Below are 23,553 nucleotides of genomic sequence, written 5' to 3'. Positions count from 1 at the left end.
ACCTTGAGAAATTTAAAAAAAAAATAATTACAATTAAACCCAAAGAAAAGAGAAGGAAGGATATTGTGAAAGAAACCCCTCCCCACCAAAAAGCTAAATGAAATAGAAAGCAGAAAAATAACAGAGTTCCATTTTAATTCCACAGTGATCAGAAATACACCCTGTACAATTGCAGTCATTTAAAGATTTGTTGAAATTTGCTTTATGGCCTAGGATAGTGAAGTATTTTGATAAATGTCCTGTGTGTATTGGAGAAGAATGAGTGTTCTGCAGTTGTTGAATGTTGAGCTCTTCAAGGTCAAGTCTGTGTCCTTACTGGCTTTTAGTTACTAAGACAGAAGTCTCTAACTTTATGGAACTTATCTATTTTTCTTTTAGCTTTATTAATTTCAAATTAATGTGTTTTGAAGCAATGTTACTGTATATGTACACCTTTAGGATTGTTATGTCTTCCTGATGAACTGTCACATGTTCAGTGTGAATCACATGTCTCTGCCAATACTCCTTGTGTTGAACTGGCTTTCTTATAATTAGTAATTGCATGGTACATCTTTTATCATACTTTTTCTTTCTATGACTGTTCCCATGTTTAAAGCATAATCATTCTCTTCTAATCAAGTATTTTTATTCTAACACTCAATGCCTTTTCAGTGGAGTAATAGAGACCATTTCCACCTAACGTGATTATTGAGATTGGTTGGATTTAAATCCACCATCTTGCTATTTGTACCATTTGTGGCTTGTTCTTTATTTCTCCTTTACCGCTATGTTTGTCTGCTCTGGCTACCATAACAGTTTACCATAGACTGGATGACTGAAATAACAAAATTTGTTTTCTCACAACTCTGGAGGCTAGAAGTCCAAAATCAAGGTTCTTAGGAGGGCACTAACCCTATCAACCTTTATGACCTTATTTAACCTTTATTACCTTCTTGCAGGCCCCATCTCTAATTATAGTCATATTGTGAGTTACAACTTCATAAGAATTTTGGAAGGACACATTTAGTCTACAGCACCTGCTCTCTTTTGAATTATTCAGATATTTTCAGTATTCCATTTAATCTCCAGTAGATTAAAATCCAATCCAATAGATTGAATTTTAAGCAATGGTTTCTCTAGTGTTACAGTATGTAACTTTTTACATATGTAATGTATTTAATAATACTTAAATATTGTTTTCACTTTTAATAGGCAATAGTCTTTTAGTGAAAATAAAAAACACAGTTGATAATATTTGTCCACATATGTAACGTTTGGAATGCTCTTCATTCCTTTTGCAGATTTAGGTTACTGTGTGCGATTATTTCCTTTCAGGGACGTTCATTTACCTGTTATCAAAATAAGCAACCACCACTTCAAATGAAAGCCTCTTCTAGTATCTGCTCACTATGGAAGTTTTCTTTGTCTTCAGAGTTCTCTAACATCTTTAAGGACAAATAGAAGTTTTTAATTTAGCCAGTTTGTTGTTGTTGCATCAACTGCTTTATAGACACCTATTGTCACACTGCATCCCATTAAATGTCAATAAACCTCAGTGTTACAATCAATGTTTTGGGCAATAAAGAAAAGTAACTAAACTGAAGAGGACTCAGCATTCGTGGTATAGCTCCTAACCTCTGCCCAGCCAGCTTCCATGAAGGTTTTTTTTTTTAAGTTTTTATTCAAATTCCAGAAAAGTTCACATACAGTGTAATATTGGTTTCAGGTGTACAATAGAGTGATTCAACATTTCCATACATCACCCTGTGCTCATCACAACAAGTGCCCTTCTTAATCCCCATCACCTATTTCCTGTATCTCCGTCCCCCTCTGGTAACCATCAGTGTGTTCTCTACAGTTAAGAATCTGTTTCTTGGTTTGCCTCTCTCTTTTTTTCTCCCCCTTTGCTCATTTGTCTTGTTTCTTAAATTCCACATATGAGTGAAGTCATGGTATTTGTCTTTCTCTGACTGATTTATTTCACTTAGCATTATACTCTCTAGTACATTTTTTAAATAAGAATACACATCTTACTAATCAGAAGCTGAAACTCCTTTTTAGGCTGTTTATTTTTCTTCCACTTTCATGCTTCCAACTTTATTCAGCCTCGAGAACATCCTTTAACGTTTCTTTTTTTTTTTTAACGGTTATTTATTTTTGAGACAGGGAGAGACAGAGCATGAACGGGGGAGGGTCAGAGAGAGGGAGACACAGAATCTGAAGCAGGCTCCAGGCTCTCAGCTGTCAGCACAGAGCCCAACGCGGGGCTGGAACTCACGGACCGCGAGATCATGACCTGAGCCTAAGTCGGCTGCTTAACCGACTGAGCCACCCAGGCGCCCCTCCTTTAACGTTTCTTGAAGTGAATGTCTACTGGCAATAAATTCTCTCAGCTTTGGTTATTTGGAAATGTCCTTATTCCACCTTCATTTTTTAAAATGGATTTACCTAGGAATAAATCTAACCAAAGATGTAAAAGATCTGTATGCTGAAAACTAAAGAAAGCTTATGAAGGTAATTGAAGAAGATATAAAGAATTGGAAAGACATTCCCTGCTCATGGATTGGAAGAATAAATATTGTCAAAATGTCAATACTACCCAAAGCTATCTACACATTCAATGCAATCCCAATCAAAATTGCACCACCATTCTTCTCGAAACTAGAACAAGCAATCCTAAAATTCATATGGAACCACAAAAGGCCCCGAATAGCCAAAGTAATTTTGAAGAAGAAGACCAAAGCAGGAGGCATCACAATCCCAGACTTTAGCCTCTACTACAAAGCTGTCATCATCAAGACAGCATGGTATTGGCACAAAAACAGACACATAGACCAATGGAATAGAATAGAAACCCCAGAACTAGACCCACAAACGTATGGCCAACTCATCTTTGACAAAGCAGGAAAGAACATCCAATGGAAAAAAGACAGTCTCTTTAACAAATGGTGCTGGGAGAACTGGACAGCAACATGCAGAAGGTTGAAACTAGACCACTTTCTCACACCATTCACAAAAATAAACTCAAAATGGATAAAGGACCTGAATGTGAGACAGGAAACCATCAAAACCCTAGAGGAGAAAGCAGGAAAAGACCTCTCTGACCTCAGCCGTAGCAATCTCTTACTCAACACATCCCCAAAGGCAAGGGAATTAAAAGCAAAAATGAATTACTGGGACCTTATGAAGATAACAAGCTTCTGCACAGCAAAGGAAACAACCAACAAAACTAAAAGGCAACCAACGGAATGGGAAAAGATATCTGCAAATGACATACCAGACAAAGGGCTAGTATCCAAAATCTATAAAGAGCTCACCAAACTCCACACCCGAAAAACAAATAACCCAGTGAAGAAATGGGCAGAAAACATGAATGGACACTTCTCTAAAGAAGACATCCGGATGGCCAACAGGCACATGAAAAGATGCTCAACGTCGCTCCTCATCAGGGAAATACAAATCAAAACCACACTCAGATACCACCTCACGCCAGTCAGAGTGGCCAAAATGAACAAATCAGGAGACTATAGGTGCTGGCAAGGATGTGGAGAAACGGGAACCCTCTTGCACTGTTGGTGGGAATGCAAATTGGTACAGCCACTCTGGAAAACAGTGTGGAGGTTCCTCAGAAAATTAAAAATAGACCTACCCTATGACCCAGCAATAACACTGGTAGGAATTTACCCAAGGGATACAGGAGTACTGATGCATAGGGGCACTTGTACCCCAATGTTTATAGCAGCACTCTCAACAATAGCCAAATTATGGAAAGAGCCTAAATTTCCATCAACTGATGAATGGATAAAGAAATTGCGGTTTATATACACAATGGAGTACTACATGGCAATGAGAAAGAACGAAATATGGCCCTTTGTAGCAACGTGGATGGAACTGGAGAGTGTGATGCTAAGTGAAATAAGCCATACAGAGAAAGACAGATACCATATGGTTTCACTCTTATGTGGATCTTGAGAAACTTAACAGAAACCCATGGGGGAGGGGAAGGAAAAAAAAAAAGAGGTTAGAGAGGGAGGGAGCCAAAGCATAAGAGACTCTTAAAAACTGAGAACAAACTGAGGGTTGATGGGGGTGGGAGGGAGGGGAGGGTGGGTGATGGGTATTGAGGAGGGCACCTTTTGGGATGAGCACTGGGTGTTGTATGGAAACCAATTTGACAATAAATTTCATATATTGAAAAAAAATGGATAAAGAAGATGTGGTGTAATACGTGCGCGCGCGCACACACACACACACACACACACACACACACACAATGGAATACTACTTGGCAATGAAAAAGAATGAACTCTTGCCATTTGCAACAATGTGGATGGAACTGGAGGGTATTATGCTAAATGAAATAAGTCAGTCAGAGAAATACAGGTATCATATGTTCTCATCCACATATGGAATTTGAAAAACTTAACAGAAGACCACGGGGAAAGGGAAGGAAAAAAATAGTTAGAAACAGAGGGAAACAAACCATAAGAGATTCTTAAATGCAGAGAACAAACTGAGGGTTGATGGGGAGGGCAGAGGGGGGAGAGGATAATGGGTGCTGGGCATTGAGGAGGGCACTTGTTGGGATCAGCATTGGGTATGGTATGTAAGTGATGAATCATGGGAATCTACTCCCAAAGCCAAGAGAACACTGTATACTCTGTTAGCTAACTTGACAATAAATTATATATATGAAAAAAAAATAAAATAAAAAATAAAAAAATAAGATGAATTTTCAGTTGGTGTAGGATGCTAAATGGGTCATTTGTTTCAGGTTACTCCTCTAAAGATAACATTCCATTGGATTGTAGCTTCTGTAATTTTTTTGAAAAGTCAGTGATAATTTTTAACATGAATCTTCTGGAGTTAATATTTTTTTTTCACCAAATGCTGCGTTTCTTCTTATCTTTAATTTTGAGCCACTTGGCTCTGATATTCCTGGATGAAGTTTTCTTTGTATTTATTTTGCTTGGTATTAGAAGAGCTGCTTGAATCTGTGAGTTGATGCCTTTGATCAGATATGGAAAACTCTTCATTGTTATTTTTTTAAAATATTGTTTCTGTTCATGTTCTACTTCTCTTTTACATTCTATTACATTATATTCTTTCCTCTTTTCCCCCTCTCTGTGCTTCAGTTTGAGTATTTTCAGTGATGTTTTCAGTTTCACCTATCTTGTGCTGTGTTCAAGCTGCTGTTAAACAAATCCAATGAGTTCTTAATTTCAAATATTGGTGTTTTGTAATTTTTTTAATGTTTATTTATTTTTGAGAGGGGGGGGGGAGGGGCAGAGAGAGAGGGGGAGACACAGAATCCGAAGCAGGCTCCAGGCTCTGAGCTGTCAGCACAGAGCCTGATGCGGGGCTTGAACCCACGATCCACAAGATCATGACCTGAGCTGAAGTCGGACTCTTAACTGACTGAGCCACCCAGGTGCCCCTGGCGTTTTGTAATTTTAGGAAGTTCATTTGATTATTATAGTTTCTGATTCTCAGCTGAAATAATGCATCTTTTAATCCATTTTGTCTATGTGTATGGATCATAATTATTTTTCTTAACATATTGATCATAATTATTTTAAAGTTGTTGTCTGCTAAAACCAGGAATATCTTTGAGTCTATAGTTCTTGACCATTTTATCTCTTAATTATTGTTTTCTTCTTGTTTTTTTGGACTTCTATTAATTTTTTAATTTACCCTGGATATTGTAGATGATATGTTGTAGAGGTGTATCTATTTACAGAGAGCACTGAGTTTCAATCTGTCAGAAAGTTAAATTACTGGTAGATCGCCTTGATCTTTTTGAGGCCTGGTTTTAGGTTTTCTTGGGGGCCAGTCCATTTCTGCTTTGTCCTTACTCCTAGAGTGTAGCCTTAATCACAATTCCTATGATGTTTCATTTATCCTAGAGTATGGCCTTTCTAGGGTTTCAACTGAAGGCCCAGAGTGCTCATCAAATTCTGTCTATTCTTGTTGGGCCCAATGCCAATTATCTTTCTCCAGAACTATTTAAACTTTACAACTTTTCATCAGTTCTCACATGTGTAGTTGTTGTTCTCTGTCAGCCTCCTGGAATCTTGCCTGAAACAGTGGGGCCTTGGAGTTGGCCAAGCATTAAAGGAGAACTTCCATGAAGATTTCTGGGGTTCCCTCTCTGAGACTTTCCTTCTTCGCAGCCACCCTCCTCAAGTTCTGGCTACTTTTGCTTCCATAATCGCCAGTCTCTTCCTCTTTTACACAGTGAGAACACCCCTCCTTGTACTGTGTCCTGGGAAATGTTCCCAGTGGGAGAACCTGGGTCATAGTGGAACTGTGATAAAACACAAGAAAACTTGTGTTTTCTTACGGTATTTGCTTAGATCTTCTGCCTTATTCACATACAGGCACTGTTTTAGGGTAAAGCTCATTGTTTACCCAATATTAAGAAGTTATTAAAGGTTTACTAGAGACCACCTACTTTTCATGTACTTGATCTCTTTTCATCACCATGACAAACACATAAGAAATAATCATAATATTAGTATAAATACAATGTATATATGCTAAGTACCAGGCATTATTTTGAGCCTTTTATGTATTTTTTTATATATACTCATTTAATCCTCACATTGGACATACAAATAGGTACTATTTTTGTTCTTACTTTACAAATGGGACATTTTAGAAACTATAGAGGCTAAGTAACTCTTCTCTCCATCCCCATACACAATATATAAATGCTGGAATTCAAGCTTCAAACCTAGGCAGTGTGGCTTCAGAATTTATGCTTTTAATGACTTCATTATTGATGGTGTTATTTCCATTTTACAGAGAGGGAAACTGAGTTTTAGAGAGGTTAGAGGATTTCCCCAATGTCACAGTGCTGATAAGTGGCAGCACTAGGATTTGAGCTACTAGAATCCAATCCTTTGCTCTTTCCTGTGTATCATAGTTCCTTCCAAAGGAGAGAGAAGAAACATGTTTTCATTTTTGGGACTTCAGCTTAAAAGAATTTTGTGGGGACTTAGGAGGGGCCAAACAACATCCTTTGGTTCTTAGTGAAGATATGATTTGTCAGTGGATATAATTTGCTGACTGTGTATAACCGGGCATTAGAAGGGGGTTGTTTTTCCCACAGACATGCATTATTTCTGAACACCTCTAGGACTGACTCCTATGGAAGCATATTGATAGCTCCATGAATGTCAGTTTTGGGAGTTGGAAAGACAGCAGAGCTCAACCTTGAAGTCCTCAGCATACACTGGGACGTGTGATGCCTAACTGACGTGCATGTTCCTTCTGGTATGAGCACATATGCTCCTTGGGTATTTCAGACACTTGCCAACCATAAACAGAGCCCTTGAGAGGGTCTGAGATGCCAAGTGTTTCTGTTTTGTTAAGGCTGCCAGGCTGAGTTAAGGAGAGGAAGTTGGTTCCTTTGTTAGGGAAGGACAATGCGTATGTTTACACATGAGCCAGGAGTGCCAGAGGCTGTAGAATGTACTACTGAGGGAGCCACCCAGAACCCATGTGTCTCACCAGGTCTCTGATACAGACCACCCTTTTTTTTTGCAGTGTGGAGGCTGCCAGCATTGGATTCGTCATTGTTATTGACCGACGAAGGGACAAGTGGAGCTCCATAAAAGCATCATTGACACGAATAGCTGTAAATATTCATTTTTGTGATGTTATTATAAAAGTAATTTAAATTGTTCAAGTATTTCATGTCGAAGTCACAGGGAAAAGGCAATTATTTTATGCAAAATTTTGGGAAGGTCTCTGTAGCAGAGGCTGTGTGTCACATCCATGTCCCCTCTGCCACCTACCTGCAGGTCACTGCAGACAATTCCTGAGCATGTCCAAAGCTTCCTGAATCTACCTTATTGATCTCTCTGGTCACTGAAGAGGGGCAGGTAAGGAGTGCTGGAAAGTTAATGCCCCAGGAGTGACCAACTATTGAGTTATGGGAATTGATAGATAAATACCCCAGCTTCTGCACCCCCCTCAGTGGGACAATTCTGAGATATGTACCACATAGTATCTCAGAGGATCCAGACCTTCTTGCTCACAGCAGTGCCCCCCTTGATATGTTGGCTCTCTAGTTATCACGTTCTCATCTTCCCCCACTCCTTCACTATGTTTTCTGGGATCACCTCCTCAATAAACTCTATGCCCAGATCCTTGTCTTGGGATTTGCTTTGTGGGGTGAGGGGTCACCCAGTGTAAGCCAGTCTTCATTTCAGTATTCAAATTAGTTTTTCACATATTGAAAGACATGGGAAAAACCAGACAAAATACGACGTGTGCTTGCTTTTGGTATGAAATTGTACAACCTTGGATGAATTTCCTTTTCCATCTAATCAGTCTGATTTTGCTCTCTCTGTGTTGCCTTTCAGCAAGTAGATGTATCCTTTCTCTCCTTAGGGACCTGAGACCAGGGAATTCAACCACATGAGCAGGCAGACACCTCAGAGCAGCCATACCAGCATTTTCACGAAAGCACGGGTTGCCTAAGGCAGTTGGGACTGGATGAAGAGGATAAGATAATAGGGTGGTAATGTGTGTGTAGAGGCTGGGATGAGAGAGGGACATTTGTAACCTCACTTAGGCCTACTTACAAAGGCAGTCACACATGCAAACATACACATATTACAGAGTCTCACATCTAGAGCCTTAGCCAGAAACACAAATAGTGTCTCAGCCCATTTGTCTTATTATGACATAACAAAATAAAAGCTTCTTCTGTTTATGAGCTTGCATTTCTTTTTTTTTTTTTTTTAATTTTTTTTTAACGTTTATTTATTTTTGAGACAGAGAGAGACAGAGCATGAACGGGGGAGGGTCAGAGACAGGGAGACACAGAATCCGAAACAGGCTCCAGGCTCTGAGCTGTCAGCACAGAGCCCGACGCGGGGCTCAAACTCACGGGCTGTGAGATCATGACCTGAGCCGAAGTCGGTCACTTAACCGACTGAGCCACCCAGGCGCCCCTATGAGCTTGCATTTCAAAGATGGGGGAAAGGAAGACTTCCTTCACTTTGTGCACGGATTGTTTTGTTCCTTTGGTTTAGTTTGGCTACAGGATTTATTTTGTGGTCCATACTCTGAGGATTTAGACACCTGACAGTGCCCATGACTATTTTAGAGGACTGACCTCAAGAGAATTCTAGTTTCCCAGGATCCATTGACAATCTTGAATAATCTAATATTTGAGCCTAATTTGTTCAAGAATTACATTATCACTTTATGCCTAAAAGACACTGTAGTTCAGGGATCCCCAAACCTGGCTTCTAATCAGAATTGTCAGGTGCTTGTTGAAAATAGATACGTGAACTTCATCCCAGTTCTAGTGAATCAGAATATTTCAGGGTAAAGACCAGATTATTTTTTTTAACAAACACCTTGGGAGGTTGCTTTGGGGAACCACTAGAAGAAAAGGAAGCCACGAGCAATTGGAGACTTGGAATCTCATTTGTGCCATTAAATTGTTATATGAATCTGAGTTATCTTATTTCTTAGGACCTTGCCTCAAGATGAAGGCAATGCTTCCTGAAAACAAGTTGGCAATAATATGCATCAGGAACCATCTAAAATACTAAGTCTTTGAGTCAATAATTCTTTTCGGAAATTATCCTAAGAAAATGTTTCAAATGTGAATAAAGATGTTCATTTCAGTATTATTTATAATGATAAAAGTATGGAAAGGCCTAAATCATTAGCAATAAGGGATTGGTTAAATAAATTGCACACCCATGAAAAATAATATTTCCAAAGAATTTTTAATAACAGAAATAAAAGCTCATGGTATAATATTAAGTAAAAAAGCAAGTTACAAAATATGTCTAGTATGAGTTCAACCATGAGAAAGATATTTCAGCAGAGAAAATAGCCTGTAAGTAATTAGATTGAAATATTAAAAATGGCTATGAGATCATGGGTGGTTTTGGTGGTTTTCTTTTCTTAATGTATACTTTCATCATTTTCTGAATTTTTTCTGTAAGGAGTGTGAAATACTTTTATAATCAGAAATTTTTTGGTTTTTTGATTTGGTATGATTTTTAAGGAGGGGTTTGTATTACTCGAATATTATCTCTTTCAGCTCTGAAATTCTATAATGTATATTCTAATTCTTTGGCATCTCTGGTGTCTACTTCAACTTTCCTTTCTGTGATCTTGGGCAAAAGGAGACCAATGGATGTGACAGTTGCCCTGACACTTTCCATGATCCTTCCAGGTAGCATTTCCAGGAAATTTGCAGCTTATATTCATCCTTCGTCCATCTCGCTTTATCCAGAGGACATTCACTGACATTGGCATTAAGTATTATCGAGATGAATTTAAAATGAAAGTGCCGGTAAGCATTACTTTTCATCTTGTCTGCTTTTGGTCAGGGCCTGTGGAGAAGATGGCATTTGGGCTGAGTTTCTAAGGAAGGTAGGACTCCACAGGCAGAGAGAGGAGGGCATTCTGGGCAGAGGGAACAGCGTGTGTAAGGACATGGAGGCAGGAAGCACACACTTTATGTGAGGTCCCTGGGGAAGCCCCATTTTTGTTGGAATATATATAGGATAAGTGTTTGGAAGGAAAAAAATAGAAAACATGGAGTAGGTTTTCAATGTAAGGATAAAAGGTCTGGATTTCATTCAGTAGGCAGTGGGGATCAGTGAAGGTTTTTCAGTTGGGGAGTGACTTGGGTAATGTGGTATTGGAGTTATATAATCTGAAGATGGTGCTCAAGACTGTGGAAAGTAGAAAGAGGAAGGGATATTGTAAGGGTATGGGTAAAAGAAAATAAGGGTCTAATACATGGAGTGACACAAATGTAGTTAACTATAGAATAAAAATAAAACCAACATGTGATACTCATCAAAGGAAAACAAATTAAAATGGCAAGGTTAAAAATTTTACCTGTAATTTTGGCTGAGATATGGGGGAAACAGCCACTTTCATACTTTACTGATTGGAATAAAGTTGGTAATGATCGATATGAAGGACTAATTGGCTGCATTTATCAAAAATTAAAGTGTACACACTCTTTGACCTTCCTATGAAAGTTATTCTATAGATATTCTCACACATGTGCATAAATCTGCATATACAATGATATTCATTGCCAAATTGTTTGTAATGATAAATGCTTGGAAACACCATAATGACAAACAACAGGGGAGTGGTTAAATAAATAATGGTCTACACAATCAATTAAATACTTTGTAGCCATCAAAAGTGATGTCATGATATAACCCTAGTGAAAACAGGTGGCAACTAACATATACCTAACCTATGACCCAACCAAGAAAAATGAAAACACATGTCCACAAAGAGACATGTACAAGAATGTCCATCAGCTGGTGAATGGATAAAGAAATTGTGGCATATTCACATAACGGATGTGAATATGAAGTATAAAATAATAAAAAGAATGAAGTATTGATATATATAACAGCATGGCTACATCTCCAAAATATTCTCTTGAAAGAAAGAAATTAGACACTAAAGGGTGTATGTTCTGTGATTCTTTTTATACAAAGTTTAACAAGAGGCAAACCTAAGCTATAGTGTTAGAAAATCACAATGGTGGCTGCTGTTAGGGGTAAAGGGTAGTGAAAATTGATTGGAAGGAGGCACAAGGGAACTTTCTAGGGAAATGTATATCTTGATTGGATGGTATTACATGTGTGTATACACTTGTCAGAGCTAATTGACTTATGACCTTAAAAATCTGTGTATTTTATTGATGTAAATTATATCTCAATCAAAAAAGGAAAAACAAAAAAGGGGAAAGTAGGTAAGATGAATATACAGTGACAGAGAAGTTTCTAATACATAGTTTTGGTTTTATATTTTGTTTAGTTGGAATAATTTCAATCTCAGAAAAATTTCAAAAGTAAGATTGGGGTGCCTAGGTGTCTCAGTCAGTTAAGCATCCAACTCTTGGTTGAGACTCAGGTTATGATCTCATGGTTCGTGGGTTCAAGCCCTGCCTTGAGCACTGAGAGCACGGAGCCTGCTTGGGATTCTCTCCCTCTCTCTCTGCCCCTCTCCTGCTTGTGTGCTCTCTCTCTCTCTCTCTCTCAGTCTCTCTCTGGAAAATAAATAAAATAAACATTTGAAAAAAATAAGATTAGTACAAAGGACATATTATGCCCTTTACCCAGATTCATTCACTTATTTCAACATTTAATCCCCATTTGCTTTATTATTTATTTACTACTTGCTTCTGTCTCTATATTATTATATATGTCTATAGACATATACATCTCTCTTTTTCTCTCTTTAATATAGAAATATGTATATTTATCTCTATTTGTAATATATAGAGATAAATTTACATATAAAGGTATATAAATGTATGTATTATACATGTATGTGATATGTATATTTGAATTTTTATATACAGGATCTAGTTTAGAATCAGTGTATATAGTTGTCATGTCTCTTCAGTTTCCTTTTATCTGAAACATTTCCACAATCTTTCTTTGTCTTTTGTGACATTAGCAGTCTTAGAGAATATAATCCCTTAAAAAATAAACTTACCTCATTTGAGGCTCATGTGATGATCTCTCAGGATTTGATCCAGGTTATGCATTCCTAGCTCAAATACTACTTAAGTGATGTTATGTCTTTCTCATGGCATCACATGTGGAGACACACAGTGTTCATCTACCCCCTCATCAGTAACATTATTTTGACCCCTTAGTCAAGGTGTTGTCCAATTTCTCAAATGTATTATGTTCCCATTGCAACTAATACAGATCTTTGGAGAAACACTCTAAGACCATACAAATATCCTGCTCCTCAAAAGATTCTTCTCTATATTTAATATCTAATATCTACTTAATATTTAATATCTATTGATAATTCTTGCCTAGAACAATATTTATTAAATTGATTGCAAAATAATGATTTCCCAGCTACACTCCCTGAACATGTACTAATCAGAAGTTGGTCTTCTACTATAAGCTAGAACTTTCCCTTCTCCCTTATTTATTATCATTAGATATAACATGTATGTCTTTCTCCCTTATGTACATATATGAATATATGTATTTATTCAAGGAATTAGAGAGTTCACACTGATACCTTAAGTTTTAGGTCATCATCAGTGATCCCATGTGGGGGAAACTTCACATTATTTTCATGTAAAAAATAATTTAATGTTTAAAATTAAAATGTTTGCCAAAAGTCAGAAAGCATCCATCATGAATGCAAGATACTTTCAGTAAAAAGTAAGTTACAATAGTAGGTGGCAAAATAAAGAAATAAATACATTTTAAGTCATCTAAGACATATTTTTTCAGTGGGGATAAGAGCAAGGAGAAAACAGTATGGATAGTATACTTTCATTTGAATAAAATAGGAGGGGCATGTATGTAATTGTATTTGCATAGGTCAGCTTGAGAAGGTTGTGTAAGATATCAAGAAACTGGTTGAAGTGGTTGCCTTCCAGATGTAGAACTGGAGGTCTGGAGGTAGGGGTGAGAGGAAGACTATTTTCTATCTAGGTAGATTCTTATTCTGTTTGAATTTATTATCTCATACATATATTATCAGTTCAAAACAAATTAAAAAACCTCTTTAATTGAAATTGCTCTGAGAAAATATTTTATCCATCCCAGTGAAAACTGACCATCTCAGATAAGGGATTTTTCTATTTCTTTTTCTAACTCTCATTTTCCCTCTTTTGGTTTCATTTTGTATTACTAATCAAATTTCCTAAAATACTTTCTCCCTATACTTTGGGTGTTAACCAGACAGAAAATGTATTTCCTGTTCTATTTTAAATACTTATTTTGAAATATTTGAGTATTTAAGAGTACTGTGAGCCATGAGTTTCTTATTCTGTTTTCCTGAACCGAGTAACAATTAACATTGTGGAATAGGTGACTTACAAGAAATGAATGAACTTTTCATAATCCTCATAAGCTTCTTCCCCTTCAGAGATATAAAGACTAGTCAATTGTTTCTTGTCACTCAAAAAGGTTTGGAGTTAGGAGCATTTGATCAAATGCCATATGTGTTTCTCTGGTTGTACATAAAATATACCTCTCAAAGAGATAATATGTAAACATATACATATGTGATTTATGCCCTCCTGTTCATTCAGTGCATCTATACTAAGGAGAGAAGGACCATCTACCTTATCTTGATACTATGTCTTAGCTACTTCTGTATGTGATAATGTATGTTGAGTTTTCACCCATCATTCTTTCAATTTTAAACTTAAAATCAACTTTTATTATTTTATTTTATTTTATTTTTTAATTATTTATAATTTTATTTTTTTCAAGTTACACCCAAATTAGTTAGCATATAGTGCAACAATGATTTCAGGAGTAGATTCCTTAGTGCTCCTTACCCATTTAGCCCATCCCCCCCTCCCATCCCCCCTCCAGTAACCCTCTGTTTGTTCTCCATGAGTCTCTTACGTTTTGTTCCCCTTCCTGTTTTTATGTTATTTTTGTTTCCCTTCCCTTATGTTCATCTGCTTTGTCTCTTAAAGTCCTCATATGAGTGAAATCATATGATATTTGTCTTTCTCTGACTAATTTCCCTTAGCATAATACCCTTTAGTTCCATCCACGTAGTTGCAAATGACAAAGATTTCATTCTTTTTGATTGTCGAGTAATACTTCATTGTGTATATATACCACATCTTCTTTATCCATTCATCCATTGATGGACATTTGGGCTCTTTCCATACTTTGGCTGTTGTCGATAGTGCTGCTATAAACATTGGGGTACGTGTGTCCCTTCAGAACAGCACACCTGTATCCCTTGGATAAATACCTAGTAGTGCAATTGCTGGGTTGTAGTTTTAAAGATCTCTCAGTCACTCAAACTATAGGCACATTTAGTAGGGCATTTAAAATTTTTTTAAATTTATTTTTTTTAGTATATATATTTTAACGTTTATTTATTTTTGAGACAGGGAGAGACAGCATGAACGGGGGAGGGTCAGAGAGAGAGGGAGACACAGAATCTGAAGCAAGCTCCAGGCTCTGAGCTCTCAGCACAGAGCCTGACGCAGGGCTGGAACTCACAGACCGCGAGATCATGACCTGAGCCGAAGTCGGCTGCTTAACCGACTGAACCACCCAGGCGCCCTAAAATTTTTTAAAATTTATTTTGAGAGAGACAGAGAGAGAGAGAGAGAGAGAGAGAGAGATCGAACACACGCGAGTGGGGGAGGGGCAGAGAGAAGGGGAAACACAGAATCTGAAGTAGGCTCCAGGCTCTGAGCTGTCAGCACAGAGCCCAACATGGGGCTCAAACTCAGGAACTGTGAGATCATGACCTGAGCTGAAGTCAGACGCTTAACTGACTGAGCCACCCAAGTGGGTAAAGTTGGTACACCCACAGGAGGAAATGAGAAGGAAATGAGATGGGGGTCACTGCATGCCATGGAGAGTCACAGGGGAAGCACCAGGTTTTGGTCAGGAGGCAGAAGCAGGAAGAAGCTAGGCCAGAGACTTTATTGGAGTTTCCACAGGAAAAACAAGGCAGGGTAGGGTAAATAACTTAGGATTGGCTAGTTTGAATACTTCCAGTGGGTTTGGGGGCTAGGGGCAGTCTCTAGTCTTTTGATACTTGGTTCTGGGATAATTTAGGACAGGTGAAATATTGGCTTGGTGTGTGAAGGTTAGATAAGGAAGTAGTTGGGGATATGGGCTTTGGATCAGTTGGTTTGCATACAAAACACTTCCTCCCTCTGAGTCCTTTTTTATTTCTAAGAATGGGCTAGCCCTGGGAGAGACTTTCTCTCTCCATTCCAAAAATGCCAGAGCATTGAGAATGCAGAAAATAAGAAAGTATAGTTAATGTAATTGGCCCTGTGATGAAATGATGCCAAATAGACAAACGCAGTAGCTAAGAGAACAGAGAAAAACTATTTTACATGCTCAGTGTTTTTAAAAATTTTTATTTTATTTTTAAAAATTCTAGTATAATTAACATACAGTACTGTATTAGTTTCAGGTGTACAATATAATAACTGAGCAATTCTATACATTTCTTAGTGCTCATTATGATAAGTGTACTCTTAATTCTCCTTTTCTATTTTACCTACCCCTCTACCCACCTCCCCTCTGGAAATCGCCAGTTTGTTCTCTGTATTTAAGAGTCTGTTTTTTGTCTTTTTTTTCTTTGTTTTGTTTCTTAAATTCCACATACGAGTAAAATCATATGGTATTTTCTTTCTCTGACTGACTTATTTCACTTAGCATTACACCCTTTAAGTCCATCCATGCTGTTGCAAATGGCAAGATTTCATTGTTTTTATGGCTGAGTACTATTCCATTGTGTGTGTGTGTGTATATATGTATATATATACCACTTCTTCTTATCCGTTTATTTATCATTGGACACTTGGGTGGCTTTCATAATTTGGCTATTATAAATAATGCTGCAATAAACATAGGAGTGTGTATATCTTTTCAAATTAGTGTTTTCGTATACTTTGGGTAAATACTCAGCAGTCAAATTACTAGGTCACATGGTAACTATTTTTAATTTATTGAGGAACCTCTATACTGTTTTCCACAGTGGCTGCACCAGTTTGCATTCCCACCAACAGAGCACAAGGGTTCCTTTTTCTCCACATCCTCACTAATACTTGTTTCTTATGTTTTTGATTTTAGCCATTGTGACAGGTGTGAGGTGATATCTCATTGTGGTTTTGATTTACATTTCTCTGATTAGTGATGTTGGGCATCTTTTCATGTGTCTGTTTGCCATCTGTATGTCTTCTTTGAAGGAATGTCTGTTCATGTCTTTTGAGTATTTTTTAATTGGATTATTTGGATTTTTTTGGTGTTACGTAAATTCTTTATATGTTTTGGGTATTAACTCCTTACTGGATATGTCATTTGCAAATATCTTCTCCCATTCAGTATTTTAATTTTGTTGATAGTTTCCTTTGTTGTGCAAAAGTTTTTTTGAGACAGTCCCAATAGTTTAATTTTGCTTTTGTTTCCCTTGCCTCAGGAGACATATCTAGAAAAACGTTTCTGTGGTTGATGTGAAAGAAATTATTGCCTATGTTTTCTGTTAGGAATTTTATGGGTTCAGGTCTCACATTTAGGTCTTTGATCCATTTGTGAGTTTATTTTTGTGTATCGTGTAAGACAGTGGGCCAGTTTCATTTTTTTGCATGTAGCTGTCCAGTTTTCCCATACTATTTGTTGAAGAGACTTTTTCTCCCATTCTTTATTCTTGCCTCCTTTGTGATAGATTAATTGACTATATAATTGTGGTTTTATTTTTGAACTCTGCTTTGTTCTGTTGACCTATGCATCTGTTTTTGTGCCAATACCATAGTGTTTGATTACTACAGCTTTGTAGTAAATCTGTGATTGTGATACCTCTAGCTTTGTTCTTTATCAAGATTGCTTTGACTATCTGGGGTCGTTTGTGGTTCCATCCAAATTTTAGGATTATTTGTTATAGTTCTGTGAAAAATGTTACTGGTATTTTGATATGGACCTGTTAATAATATTGGTTCTTCCAATCCATGAACATGGAATATCTTTCCATTTGTGTCATCTTTAATTTCTTTCATCAGTGGTTTATAGTTTTCAGAATACAGGTCTTTCACCTCCTTGGTTAAGTTTATTCCCAGGTATTTTATTATTTTTGGTACAATTATAAATGGGATTGTTTTACCAATTTTTCTTTCTGCTACTTCATTATTACTGTGTAGAAATGCAACAGATTTTTGTATATTGATTTTGCATCCTGTGACCATATTGAATTCATTTATTATTTCTAGTGGTTTTTTGGTGGTAACTTCAGGGTTTTCTCTATATAGTATCATGTCATCTGTAAATAGTGAAAGTTTTACTTTTTCCTTACCAATTTGGATGCCATTTATTTCCTTTTCTTGTCTGATTGCTGTGGCTAGGACTTCTAGCACTATGCTGAATAAAAGTGGTGAGACTGGACATCTTTCTCTTGTTCCTGATGTTAGAGAAAAGCTGTCAGTTTTTCCCCACTAAGTATGATGTTAGCTGTGGATGTTTCATAAATGACCTTTATTATGTTGAGGTATGTTCCCTCTAAACCCACTTTGTTAAGAGTTTTTATCATGAATGTGTGTTGTATGTTGTCAAATGCTTTTTCTGCATCTATTGAAGTGATCATAGGGTTTTTATCTTTTCTCTTATTAATGTGATGTATCACGTTGCTTGATTTGGGAATATTGAACCACTCTTGCATCCCCAGAATAAATCCCACTTGCTTGTAGGTGAATAACCTTTTATTTATTTTTTTTTTCAACGTTTATTTATTTTTGGGACAGAGAGAGACAGAGCATGAACGGGGGAGGGGAGAGAGAGAGAGGGAGACACAGAATCGGAAACAGGCTCCAGGTTCTGAGCCATCAGCCCAGAGCCTGACGCGGGGCTCGAACTCACGGACCGTGAGATCGTGACCTGGCTGAAGTCGGATGCTTAACCGATTGTGCCACCCAGGCGCCCCTGAATAACCTTTTAAAATGTAATGTTGGATTCAGTTTACTAATATTTTGTTGAGGATTTTTGAATCTATGTTCATCAGGAGTATTGGTTTGTAGAGTATTGGTTGGTAATGTCTTTATCTGGTTTTGGTATCAGGGTAATGGTGGTCTCATAGAATGAATTTGTAGGCTTTCTTTCTTCTTCTGTCTTTTGGAATAGTTTGAGAAGAATCAGTATTACCTCTTCTTTACACGTTTGGTAGAATTCACCTGTGAAGCCATCTGGTCCTGGGCTTTTCTTTGTTGGTATTAAAAAAATTTTTTTTTAATGTTTATTTATTTTTGAGAGGGGGGAGGGGCAGAGAGAGAGAGATGAAGACACAGAATCAGAAGCAGGCTCTAGGCTCTGAGCCGTCAGCACAGAACCCGATGCAGGGCTTGAATTCATGAGCTGTGAGATCATGACCTGAGCTGAAGTTGGATGTTTAACCAACTGAGCCACCCAGGTGCCCTGGGATTTTTTTTTAAATTGCTATTCAATTCATTGTTAGTAATTGGTCTGTTCGAAATTTCTATTTCTTCCTGATTCAATTTTGGAAGGTTATATGTTTCTAGGAATTTATCTGTTTTTTTTTCTAGGTTGTTCAATTTTTTGGCATATATTTTTTTAAATAAATTCTCTTATAATATTTTGTTATTTCTGTGGTGTTAGTTGCTATTTCTCCTCCTTCATTTCTTTTCTTTTAATGTTTATTTATTTATTTTGAGAGAGAGAGAGTGTGCATGAGCAGGGGAGGGGTAGAGAGAGAATCCCAAGCTGGCCCCATGCCATCAGTGCAGAGCCTGATGCAGGGGTTGAACACAGGAACTGCAAGATCATGAACTGAGCTGAAACCAGGAGTCAGACACTTAACCGACTGAGCCACCCAGGTGCCCCTCTCCTCCTTCATTTCTAATTTTATTTATTTATTTGAGTCTTCTCTATCTCTTTCTTTGACTAGCCTGGGTAAAAGGGTTTTTTTTTTTAATGTTTATTTCTCTTCATGCAATATGGGACTTAAAGTCATGATCCCATTATCAAGAGTCACATGTTCTTCCAACTGAGCCAGCCAGGTGCCCCAAGTCTGGCTAAAAGTTTAACAATTTTGATTATTTTTTTCAAAGAACCACTCCTCATTTCATTTATTGTTCTGTTCTGTTGTTGTTGTTGTTGTTGTTTGTCTCCATTTCATTTATTTCTGCTCTCATGATTATTTCCTTTCTTCTACTGACTTTGTCCTTTTTCCAACTCCTTTAGTGTAAGGTTTATTTGAGACTTTTCTTGTTTCTTGAGGTATTACTATAATCTTCTCTCTTGGAACAGCTTTTCTGCATCCCAAAGATTTGGACTGTTATAGTTTCATTTCTGTTTGTCCCCATGTATTTTTTGATTTCTTCTTTGGCTCCTTGGTTGGCCTATCCATTGTTCAGTAGCAGTTTATTTAGCCTGCATGTATTTGTGTTCTTTCCAAATTTTTTCTTGTGATTGATTTCTACTTTCATACCATTATGGTCAGAAAAGATACATGATACGATTTCAGTCTTTTTGAATTTATTGAGATTTATTTTGTGGCTAACATGTGATCTATTCTGGAGAATGTTCCTTATGCATTTGAAAAGAATGTATTCTGCTGTTTTGGGATGGAATATTTTGAATGTATCTGGTCCAATGTGTCATTCGAAGCCACTGTTTCCTTGTTGCTTTTTGTCTGAATGATCTATCCACTGATCTAGGTGGGGTGTTGAAATCCCCTGTTATTATTGTATTACTATCGATTTCTTCCTTTATGTCTGTTAATAGTTGCTGTATGTACTTAGGTGCTTTCATGTTGGGTGCCTAAATATTTACAATGTTATATCATCTTATTGGATTGTACCCTTTATCATTATGTCCTTCTTTGTCTCTTGTTACAGTCTGTTTTAAAGTTTATTTTGCCTGATATAATTATTGGTACCCCAGCTTTCTTTTCACTTCCATTTGCATGGTAATTGTTTTTCCATCCCTTCATTTTCAATCTGCCTATGATTTTAGTTCTGAAATGAGTCTCCTATAGGCAGCATTTAGATAAGTTTTGCTTTTTTATCCATTCAGTCAACCTATGTCTTTTGATTGGAGCATTTAGTCCATTTATATTCAAAGTAATAGTTAATAGATACATATTTATTGCCATTTTGCTGTGTGGTTTACAGTTGTTTTTGTAGTTCTTCTCTATTCCTTTCTTCTTTAATTGCTCTCTTCCCTTGTGGTTTGATGGCTTTCTTTATTGATATGCTTGGATTCCTTCCTGTTTTTTTTTATGTGTCTATTACAGGTTTGTGTGTGTGTGTGTGTGTGTGTGTGTGTGATTGTGGTTACCATTAGGTTCATAGATAACATCTTATGCATAGAGCAGTCTATATGAAGTTGTTGGTCACTTAAGTTTGAACCCATTCTAAAAGCACTACGTTTTTACTCCCCCACCTTCCACATTTTATGTAAAAATTGTTGTAATTTACATCCTTCTATTTTGTGAATGCCTTGACTGATTTCTGTAGATATTATTGATTTTACTGCTTTTTTGTTTTAACCTCCATACTGGTTTTATAAGTGATTCATCTACTACTTTTATTATGTTTGCATTTACTTGTGAAATATTTTCCCTTCATAATTTTCTTACTCCTAATTATGGCCTTTTCCTTCCACTCAAAGAATTTCCTTTAATGTTTCTTATAAGACTGGGTTAGTGGTGATGAATTCCTTTAACTTTTGTTTTTCTGGGAAACTCTTATCTTTTCTTATGTTCTGAATGGTACTCTTGCTGGATAGAGTATTCTTAGTTGTAGATTTTTTTCCTTCATTACTTTGAATATATCATGCCACTGCCTTATGGCCTGCTTTTCTGCTGAAAAACAAGCTGATAGTCTTATGGAGTTTCTCCTTGTATATAAGTGTTTTCTTTACTCTTTCTGCCTTTAAAATTCTTTGTCCTACTTTTTGCCATTTTAATTAATATATGTCTTGGTGTAGACCTCTTTGGGTTGATTTTTGTTGGGGACTCTCCGTGCCTCTTAGATCTGGGTTTTTGTTTCCTTCCTCAGATTTAGGGAGTTTTCAGCTATTATTTCTTCAAATAAATTTTCTGCCTCCTTCTCTCTCTTTTCTCCTTCTGGGATCCATATAATGCTAATATTATTATGCTTAATGATGTCACTAAGTTTCCTTAAGCTATTCTCAGCTTTTATTATTCTTTTTCCTTTTTGCTATTGAGCTTGGTTGCTTTCTATTACTCTGTGTTCCAGATCATTCATCTGTTCTTTTGCCTTCTCTGATTTGCTATTGATAACCTCTAGTATATTAAAAATTTTTTAATGTTTATTTATTTTTGAGAGAGAGAGACTGAGAGAGAGAGAGAGAGAGAAAGAGAGAGAGAGAGAGAGAATGAGCAGGGTAAGGGCAGAGAGATGGAGACACAGAATCTGAAGCAGGCTCCAGACTCCGAGCTGTCAGCACAGAGCCCGATGCAGAGCTCAAATTCACGAGCTGTGAGATCATGACCTGAGCTGAAGTCGGATGCTTAACTGACTGAGCCACCCAGGCGCCCCTCCTCTAGTGTGTTTTTAATTTTAGTTATTTAGTTCTTCATCTCTGATTGGTTCTTTTTTTATTTTTATTTTTTAAGTTTATTTATTTATTTTGAGACAGAGACAGAGAGAGTGAGTGGGGAGGGGCAGAGAGAGAGGGAGAGAGAGACAATCTTGACATGGGGCTTGAACCCACAAACCTGAGATCATGACCTGAGCTGAAACCAAGAGTCGGACGCTTAACCGACTGAGCCATCCAGGATCTTCTCTGGTTGGTTCTTATTGATATTTTCTATCTCTTTGTTAAGTATATCAGTGAGATCCTCCACTCTTTTCTCAAGTACAGTTAGTATTTTTATGACCATTACTTTGAATTTCTTATTAGGCATATTATTTATCTCTGTTTCATTTAACTCTTTTGATGTGGTTTTGTCCCGTTCTTTCATTTGGGACATAATTCTATCTCTTTATTTTATCTAACTCCCTGGGTGTGTTTCTATGTGTTAGGAAAGTCAGCTAAGTTTCTTGCTTCTGAAGTAGTAGCCTTATGAAGAGGTCCTGTGAGAGCCCCTGAGAGGGTGGTTGGTGGGTGGGGCTGTCAAACCAGATATCTGCCCCCAGTCCCATCTGCTGGGACTGTAGTCACACTAATATGTGTAGTTATCTTCCCCTCTCCCCAGGGCAGGAGTCACTTTGGTGTGGCACTGGTCCCTGCTAGGGGCTGCTTGCAGGATGTGTCATGGCAGGAGCCATTTTGGAGGGATGCCTGTGGAGTGAGGTAGGTTGGATTAGGTGGATCTGCAGGAGAATGCAGGAGTGGCATGTGTGGTATTAGCAAGCTATGGAGGAGTATTTGAGCTGGTTCCCATAGGTGTCTGGCTATCTTGGCTGGGGTAGGGGTTGGGGAGATGGCGCCCACCAGGTCTTTTGTTCTAGGAAAAGTCACCCATACATCCTTCCCCCTCCAGTGCAGGGAAATTACTAAATAAATCTCCTTCCCATATACCCCAGGTGCTTTTCTGTACTGTATCTCAGCTGGGTTGTTGGTTTGATGGTCTTTAAAGGGTAGAGACTCTGTTTCCTTTTGCCCTCTGTCTCTCCTGGAGCCAAGCCTGCTAATTTTTAAAGTACCTGGAATTAACCCTTACTGATTGTACAAAGTCACAAAGTTAAGCCCCATTGTTTTTCAAAGCCAAATATTATAGGACTTTTCTTCCCAGTTCAGGTCCCCTATGCTTGGGGTGCCTGGTATGGGGTCTGGTCCTCTCTCTTCTCCATGCTTATGGTGTTGCTGCTGATTGTGGTTGACTCCCCTGGGAAATTTGGTTCCCAGTTGCATCTCTGCCCCTCCTACCTCCTTCTATGTGGCCTCCTCTCTATTAACTGTGGAAAGTCCATTCTGACAGTCTTTGGGTTTTCTGTGCTAGGTACACTAATGTGGCTGTTATCTAGGTGTGTCTGTGGGACAAGGTGAGCTTAGGATCTTCCTACTCCACCATTTTTTCAGAAGTTCTTTTGCCCTATTTTTTTAAAAAAAATTTCTT

General features: G+C 37.5%; 1 protein-coding gene across 1 annotated transcript in view; it reads left to right on the top strand.

Moving 5' to 3' along the window:
* Window positions 1–23,553, top strand: part of MCF2L2 (MCF.2 cell line derived transforming sequence-like 2) — a 257,039-nt gene that overhangs the window by 74,318 nt on the left and 159,168 nt on the right. The window contains exons 4-5 of the mRNA XM_047100288.1: window positions 7,531–7,621; window positions 10,190–10,309. Of these exons, the coding sequence (XP_046956244.1) occupies window positions 7,531–7,621; window positions 10,190–10,309 (211 nt within the window). The remainder of the gene's footprint in view (window positions 1–7,530; window positions 7,622–10,189; window positions 10,310–23,553) is intronic.

This window comes from Lynx rufus, unplaced genomic scaffold (assembly GCF_022079265.1).
Source record: "Lynx rufus isolate CCGP_SWC_20201006 ecotype Redwood Valley unplaced genomic scaffold, mLynRuf1.p SCAF_5, whole genome shotgun sequence".
In the NCBI taxonomy this organism is placed as follows: domain Eukaryota; kingdom Metazoa; phylum Chordata; class Mammalia; order Carnivora; family Felidae; genus Lynx; species Lynx rufus.
The sequence above is the reverse complement of the archived record's forward strand: the minus strand, read 5'-3'. Positions and strand labels throughout refer to the sequence as shown.